The 8,613-nt window shown below is 40.1% G+C and overlaps 1 protein-coding gene across 1 annotated transcript; it reads left to right on the forward strand.

The window, feature by feature from the left end:
• Positions 1-971: 971 nt before the first annotated feature.
• Positions 972-6,953, forward strand: aipl1 (aryl hydrocarbon receptor interacting protein-like 1). Its single transcript, XM_058634373.1, has 6 exons — positions 972-1,143; positions 2,857-3,036; positions 5,493-5,681; positions 5,768-5,944; positions 6,054-6,195; positions 6,485-6,953. Exons 1-6 carry the CDS (start codon positions 1,039-1,041, stop codon positions 6,682-6,684), a joined length of 993 nt encoding a protein of 330 aa, XP_058490356.1. The 5' UTR covers positions 972-1,038; the 3' UTR covers positions 6,685-6,953.
• Positions 6,954-8,613: the final 1,660 nt, after the last annotated feature.

Below are 8,613 nucleotides of genomic sequence, written 5' to 3' on the forward strand. Positions count from 1 at the left end.
GAGAGAGAGGGGCCAGATGGGAGACAGATGTTTAACAGACAGGGTCAAAGAGTCCATACAGCAATTGTCTGCTCCACAATTTTAAGTATTCCTTGCATTGTTCAGATCACCACATCCACATAAATCCAGGAAATGTCCTCTAGAATGACCTTTCTGTGTTCCTCCTCTCTCTCTCACACACACATAGGTTTGTGCAGCTATTCTTCTCAGGACACTGGATTGACTTTCATTCATTTGGACATTATCCCGAACCTTAACCTAACCAGAATACATCTACGTCTACAATAGACCTAAACTTAATCATCCATCCGTCCTCTACCACTTTATCTTCCACATGAAGCTCGAGGGGGGGGTGCTCTGCCAATCTCAGCCGACATAGGGCGACAGGTACACACTGGAGACAAACAACCATCTTCTCTCTACGGTCATTTTAGAGCGTCCAATACCTAATCCCCATAGTGCATGATTTTGGACTGTGGGAGGAAACCAGAGAACCCGGAGAAAACCCACGCACACACGGGGAGAACATGCAAACTCTATGCAAAAAGAACCTTGTTTCAACCGTGTGGCCCCTAAACTCAAAAACTAGGTCCTCATTAAGACCAGGTTTTTGTGTCCAAGAGAACTACTGGTTAGTGTTCATGCCAGAAAATGACAAATACAAGTAGCTACACGTGCACAGACTGTTAGTTATGCTCCCAATACACATTCCTCTCGTCATATATAGTTGATAGAGAATCCATCCAAAATCTGGCCTCGCTTTATCTTTCCCCGCAATGTCTCTCCTCCTTTTCGGGACGTTTCAGAGTATTAAGAGAAAGTGCTGATGATGGGCAAACGAACGCGAGAAGAAACAGATACGCAGATTATGAAACATGAGGAGGGGAGGAGAAGATTCCATAATCTCATTATCCCTGCCCGAGGTAATCCTCGAGGAACAACACCTCCAACACTTTACCCATACCCCCTCGTGTTGCATGATACCTGCAGGGTTATATGCGAGGTAATAACAGGTGAGCCGTTCCAACAAACAAAGATATGTCAGACATGCAGGAGACGCTGCTGCTGGGATCAGAGGGAATTAAGAAGACAATCCTTCATGGAGGAACAGGAGAAATTCCAAAACTCATCACTGGAGCAAAGGTAAAGTCAGCCTTCAGTGCTTTAGCGACACGTTTACACGAGTCCACAACGTCGAATACGTCTTTACTCAGAGGCTTTTTAAACAGCTGCAGATTCCGTCGCTATTATCTAATCACATATAATCACATCATATTCCAGATAATTACTGCGTATCTATGAAACAGGATGAGTGTAAATATAACTCACGTAATGAGTTTCATTATTCTCAATCGAATTACTCCAACATATGCACTTAATTATCATACTATGCAGTGTCGAGAAGTGCTTAATACAAACGCAGCCTCTATTTTTATGAAACGCTATTCTGTTTTATTGGTTATAAACACGGCAGACTTTTCCAAGAAAGGACGACACCAGCTGTGTGACAAATTTCCCCAAGGATGCTGCTTGATAAGCACTATGGTAAAGAGGAAATAAGGAAGGCTTTTATCGAGCAGAGGAAAGGAACCGTGATAAATTTGCAAAGGTTTGACAGGACCATTGTTCAGGGTGGCTGACGGCTTCATTACCTGTGATTCATGGGTTTTTAATTTTCTCGGGCCAATTTTACACGGGTCAACGGGATGATTGAGGGGAGGCGTGTTTATGGTTCTTTTTTTTACTGTTCACACAGGCGGCCAGCAGAGGATGACAGAGGACATATATCAGCCACAGCCGCTTTAATGAGAACTAAAACAGAAAGAACGCACTTTGAATCAGCTGTGTCTGGTGCGACACTTGTGTAACATTACCATGTTCACACATCATATACTGCATATCTTATTTCCTATGAGGGTTTATTTATTTATTTATTTATATATTGAGGGTATCATTTTTCTCCAAACAGCCGCTGGTGTTTCCCAAAATGTGTTTACAACCTATGACCCCATGAGTCACCAAAGGCACAACATCATCCCTCCATTTTTTGTGTCCGATACAGATATATTTTAAATTAATTAATTAACGAGGAAAATCCCATTTACAACGTTGAAACACAAGCAGAAAAACAAACAAAAAGAATCCAGATTAAATTCACAAGCACATTATGAAAAACGAGTGCATGTTGTGGAGTCACTTTGGATTTGAAAGCGTTCAATGAAATGAACTCAGTTAGTTTCCAGTCTTTCTGCAACATGTTCCATGCAAAAGGTGCAGAATTTTTAGCCCAATTCAGTACTGACATATGGAACAGAAAGCAACAAACGATCTTGTGAACGAAAAATCACAAACTCCGATACAGTCATTTATGAACTATGAAGCCATGAACAACGCATTTGTGCTGAGTCATATCAAAGACACCATTCTCCAACTGTGTAACAAATATTCTTCTCCCAAAAAGAGGAAATACAGCCCAAACATGACTCAGCTAAAATGCTTTTACATTATTATAGTCTGTATAAGATTTTCGAATTGTATCAGATTTTCCATTTGTATCTGTTCGATATCCAATCCAGTGATTGAATGCGCTGTAAGCAGCTCATGATGCTCTTCTTAGCTCTTCTTTAGTGTGATGCTTTGCTTTCAACAAAATACGGTATCTGTTCCAGTCAGTGAGTTGCGATATGTGACAAATCTCCCTCTTACCATTCAAATTCATGGTATTTCAGATTATCTTTCTGTGTTATGTCACATAATAGGCTGCATTACTACCTTTCCTCCACATTGTATAGTTTTAACAATTAAAAGAACCTCCATATATATATATTTTTTTTTTGATGGGTCTTTTTCCTACAGGTGACTTTCCATTTCCGCACCCAGCTGTGTGACGATGAACGTACAGTGATCGATGACAGCAAAGTGGTGGGGACGCCCATGGAGATTGTGATCGGCAACATGTTTAAACTGGACATTTGGGAGACCCTGCTGTCCTCCATGAGGATCTGCGAGGTGGCCGAGTTTTGGTGTGACACCATTGTGAGTACTATAAAATAAAATAAATAAATCCAAGCAGTAGCTCCGTGGATAATCTCTTTTAACAATCTTTCAACACAATAAGACAAGTTTTCCATGTGCTCCCATGGTCATTAGCAGAGCTTGAAGAGCTGCTTTACACTACAGTTTTCAGGAAATGAACACACAACCTTCCAGTTGAAAGACAACTCACCCTACCACTGCGCCACCATGGCTCAATCAATCAATACTTTTACTTCTAAAACGTACGTACATTTTATATCAGAAAGCTACTTTTGATACTTTAAGACTTTTACGTAAGTAATATTATAATAGAAAGTGACTTCAAATTGTACCAAAGTCATTTTCTGGTAAGATAAAGATGTACTTATACTCAAGTATCTCTTTTAGGTACTTCATAAAGGACTGTGTGGTACACAAAGCAAACAGATAACACATGACTTTTTTTTTTAAACTGCCGTATCCATGTATATTTGTCCTTGTGAGTAAGTCTTTGTATTCATCCATGTTGTTTGTGTGGAGCCACTTCCTGTTCTAAAAGCCATACTATACTCCCCTATATAACAGATGTGTGCACATGTGTTAGGATGTGCACGTGGTTATGCATGTGTGTATATCATTTGTGATGTGTGTGCGTGTGTGGGTGAGAGAGAGAGACAGATGGATGGATGGATTGAGACACGCAGTCATTAATCTGCAGCTGCTTCACTTTCCACTTAATCAGCTCTGATTCCTGCTGAGTCAGCACTCCTGACTCCTCTCCACTTTGATTAGATTTGATTGGGCTTAGAACATTTATTCACTCCTCGGAACAGCATGGCTGCTCCACACACATGCCACTGGATTTGTTTTACACCACCGCTCCTGTCCAGCAGAGGGCACACCTGCTACACTGAACTGAGACTATAATGTGGAGCAAATTGAATTCATTGAATTTTAATTTCATATAGCAGTTAATCTTTAATCAGTTCAAAGTAAAAAATGGATTTCATTTGTTATGTGTGTGTAGGTAGAGCATGGCCTTTGTGTCACTGTGCATATAAGTAATTATTCTTAAGTTTCCACCAGGGTGATTCACAATTAATAATAAATGCAATCATTCAGTGCTTTGAAGCCTCTGTTATACTTGGCAACTAATGCAACAAAATACATTTTATGAGTGACAAATTAGAAAAACCTGTGATGGATTGTCCTGTCCAGGGTGTACGCTGTGATTTATTATTAGAAAATAGATGGATGACAACAGACTGTCTGAATCTGTATGCATGTATGCTCTGAATCCAGACAAAAGATTCACTTCTTTGTCCTGCACATGAGGGTCACAGGGGGGACAGAGCAAATCCCAGCTGACAGGTGGGCAGAGGTGGATAGTAATGAATTACATTTGCTCGCTTTACTGTAGTTACTGAGTAAAAATGTTGAATTTAAAAAAAAATAAAAACTTCACGCACCAGAAATTTTGAGGACAGGTGAATTGGCGCTAATCAAGGTTCCTGAGTGACCTTTGACCCATTTTGACTGATAAATTATGTGTTTACATATTTTATTTTGTCTGCACTTTAATTTGTAAAGGTTTGCCTTGAAATAAAAAACAATTAATGTGAGATGTGTGTCCCAAAAGAACCCCAACCGAAGTAACTTTTACTCTGAGTTAATTTTAAACTATTTTTTTTAACTTTACCAATACCTACATTTTTCCATGAGTGGGGTCAAAAATGACCCCAATAGAATCAATGCATTTTTGCAATAAACTTTAGAAATGTCTTTAATTTTGGTTAAAGATGATGGTTTTCATTATATTTTGGTCAACAAAAGAGTGATTTATACTTAGGGTAACCCTTTATACTGACAGCCAGAGTTGAGATAAGAATCAAAGGTTCCTAGGAGACTCCATTGGAAATGCTTGGGGTCATTTTTGACCCCGCTTATGGAAAAGTGGAGTAGTGATGCAAAAACTGCAATTTCTCAAAATTAATGAAAAAACTTTGAAAATGCAAATGGCCTCTGTCACAAACATGTTTTATGAGGAATACCAGGAAAATGAAAATACAAAAACCTTTAATGTAAAGATTTTCAAGCATAACAACCCATGGGGTCATTTTTGACCCCACTTACGCATCTAAGGGTTAACTTGAGTAGAAAATAGTGGTACACCCTGGAAAGTCCATCGCAGGGTCAACATACGAAGAGGAACAGCCATTCACACTTACATTCACACCTGTGGTCAATTTGGAGTGTCCAACTAACCTCTGCATGTTTTTGGACTGTGGGAGGATATCTGAGAACCCATGCATCCATGGGGCAGAACAGAGAGTTAGTCGAACCGGGATACTTTAGCCACCGCACCACAGAGTAGCCCCTAAACAAAAGATTATTCATTATAATTCAGATATATACAGAGTTATTTACTAATTTGGATTGTAATGTTGTCATTTGTTCACTGCCTTCTTCTTCTCTAGCACACTGGCGTTTATCCACTTGTGGCCAAGAGTATGCGACGTATTGCAGAGGGCAAAGACCCCGTCGACTGGCACATCCACACGTGTGGTATGGCTAACATGTTTGCCTACAGCAGCCTGGGCTACGACGACCTGGATGAGTTGATGAAGGAACCCAAACCGCTCTTTTTTGTCCTGGAGCTGCTCATGGTGGGGACAGCATGCAGGTTTAGGGGGGGGGGGAGTCATTAGTGTGACATGTTGTAAAGTAAAGTAAACGTCTTTGTATGGCGTAGGTGCAGCAGCCCAGTGAGTACAACCGGGAGTCGTGGGCTCTGAGTGATTCGGAGAGGCTGAAGGTGGTTCCTGTGCTGCATGGCCAAGGGAACAAGTTCTACAAACAGGGACGTTACCAAGAGGCCACACAAAAGTACAAGGAGGCCATCATCTGCATCAAAAATGTTCAGACTAAGGTGATTACATTTAAAAATAAAAATAAAAATAAAAGAATCAGAATACCACAATGCTTCTATAAAACATGATTCCATGCACAGAATCTATACTATTATGTTTCCCCTACAGGAGAAAGCGTGGGAGGTTCCCTGGCTGAAGCTGGAGAAAATGGCCAACACCTTAACCCTCAACTACTGCCAGTGTTTGTTACGCATGGAGGAATACTACGAGGTCATCGAGCACACCAGTGACATCATCAATCAGCACCCAGGTTTGTTGCCGGTGTGATTCTCCTACGATGCTTGTTTTTCATTACTTTCCACACTTTAAAAAAGGCAGGGTCACAGTGTCTGTTTATGTTCGTTGTTATGCAACTGTAAATTCACAGTTTGTCTATACGTGTCTGACCTCCTAAAAATGTTTGGTGCCTCTAATTCAATGCTAGCATGCACAACCTGATATTGTAGAAGCATAATGATTAAATGTATAAGAAGTGTAAAATGTTGTTGCCAGGACTCTGTCCCTCACCGTGTAAAGTATTGTGTATTTATGACCTGCAGGCGCAGTGAAGGCCTTCTTCCTGCGAGGGAAGGCCCACGTGGAGGTTTGGAACGAGGCAGAGGCGCGGCAGGACTTCACCAGGGTGTTGGACCTGGACCCAGGCATGAAGAAGGCTGTCAAGAAGGAGCTGGCTGTACTTAACATGCGCATGGAAGAGAAGAACCGTGAGGACAGGGACAAGTACAAGGGCATGTTTTGACCAGTCTGAGATAATTCAGTGATGGCATGTAATGAGGCAGATGGGGGTATGTGGCACTGTGAGGGGGTCAGTGAAAGATTAATCCAATAAAATGACTATGAAAGGCCAGTAATTGTACTTTTTACAAATGTTTCATGTAATATGAAGTAGTAAAACAACATTTAATGACAAATCCCGGACAAATTGAATAAAGTTCTTACATATTCAGTCCTGTGCAAAAGCACTCCCAGCTTAGTTGTTCTTATTTCTGTTAAATTCTGTAATCACTGGCTTTTGGATTATAAGCGTGTGTCTAATGCTCAAGCATGTCTTGAATAATGCTGACATAATAGACCTTTTTCACAGCAGATGTTTTTGGACATGAAATCGTAGAACACAGGTTTTACCAGTAACATTATTTAGGGTTTCACTCCAGATTTACGAGAGCCAGGGTCGTGCTTTTGTTCAAGTAGGTCACAATAAAGTGAGCACTGTATATGGTCATATGGAAATAACAAATGTGGCCCTAGACTTTAATTACTTTCCAATCAGACAAATTATAGTCAAATCATTCCACGGGAAACAGACATCCGCCCGAAGTGGTGATTAATGTGAAAACAAATTAAAACCAAGTCCCGTCTCTTGGTCTTGTGAGGGTCATGCCTTTCCACACGGCGGCGCTGTAACCACAGCTATTCCTCAGTTTCAGTGTGAACCCTGCAGGAGAAATGATCCTGAGCAGCGTCACAACTTCATGAGGAGTCTGGGGGCCTATAAATGTAAACGATCTGGCTCATATGTGCTGTTTGTCTCCCTGCAGTCTTTTGCTTTTTGTGCAAGTGTTTACCGCAGAGCCTTCATCCCAAAGTGGTGAGACAAAAAAAAGAGAGAGAGAGACGATGTTATAGGAAACAAAGGAGGACAGACTATAGTACATCTGTGCCGAGGTTTCTAAAAACCACACGAAGAGGAAAAACAAATAATACATGGATAAAATATTGGATCAATGGTTTTACAACAGCTTTGTTTCATTCAAAGAATCACTGACTGTACTGTTTGTTACCCATCACCACCAAAGGTCACAGTGTAGCCATCACTCTGGGAAATGAGGCAGACGCTAATGCACCAGTCTAACAACAGGGGGAAATCAATGGGAGTGGATTCAAGTGAAAAAAGAAAATCGGCATTTAACATCATAAATAAATGGGATCATTTATAGAATAATAGACTAAGAAAATGGCTCATATATGTGAAGTCTGACTGGACCTTGTTCCAGAACATAATCACTGACTGAGCTCCAGTAAATTCTGCATAGCAGCACAATCTGCTACTGGCTTTCCTCCATTAACTTCTGGTGCTGATGTTGAGGAGAGGGGGAAAAAGGGATTGGCGGTGGTGGGAGGAGGAGGAAGAGAAGGAGGAGAAGGAGGAGGAAGAGGAGGGGGTTCCAAGATGGGATATGTCAAGTTATTTGAAGGAGGTGGAAGTAGGAAAGGTGAGAATTTAAGAAAATAAGATGCAAATATCATAGACGTAACATAGCTCTCCCCCTACAAATATCAAACACATGCTCTGTTTGATGTTCCTAGTATTATAATTATTATTATTATTATACTATTGTATAATATATTCACACAGGGAGATGTGTGACCCTATATTATACTCAAGGGGGCGCTGGATCTCAACAGTTTCTCTGGTTGTGTTTTGTACTTTTTTTAAAATTGCATTAATGTTGTTTAGGACAGAAAATTTGGGGTAATAAAACTATTTTTTTTTATTTTTTAAACACATAATCTCATCCCAGAGAGCTGAATCTAAAACAATCAAATACTTCAATTAAAAAAATGTAATTGGTTATTACAATAATCACTTTTGTTATTATTATTGTTAAAATATGAAAACAAAATTTAAAAATAAAACACATAAAAGTCAAAGCAAAACGTAGAAATT

This window comes from Solea solea, chromosome 7 (genome assembly GCF_958295425.1).
Source record: "Solea solea chromosome 7, fSolSol10.1, whole genome shotgun sequence".
In the NCBI taxonomy this organism is placed as follows: domain Eukaryota; kingdom Metazoa; phylum Chordata; class Actinopteri; order Pleuronectiformes; family Soleidae; genus Solea; species Solea solea.

Excerpts from the sequence above, each read along its gene's own strand:
- aipl1 (XM_058634373.1), top strand. The coding sequence starts at position 1,039 with ATGTCAGACATGCAGGAGACGCTGCTGCTGGGATCAGAGGGAATTAAG. Across the intron at positions 1,144-2,856 it reads AACTCATCACTGGAGCAAAG|GTGACTTTCCATTTCCGCAC; the intron begins GTAAAGTCAGCC and ends TTTTTCCTACAG. Across the intron at positions 3,037-5,492 it reads AGTTTTGGTGTGACACCATT|CACACTGGCGTTTATCCACT; the intron begins GTGAGTACTATA and ends CTTCTTCTCTAG.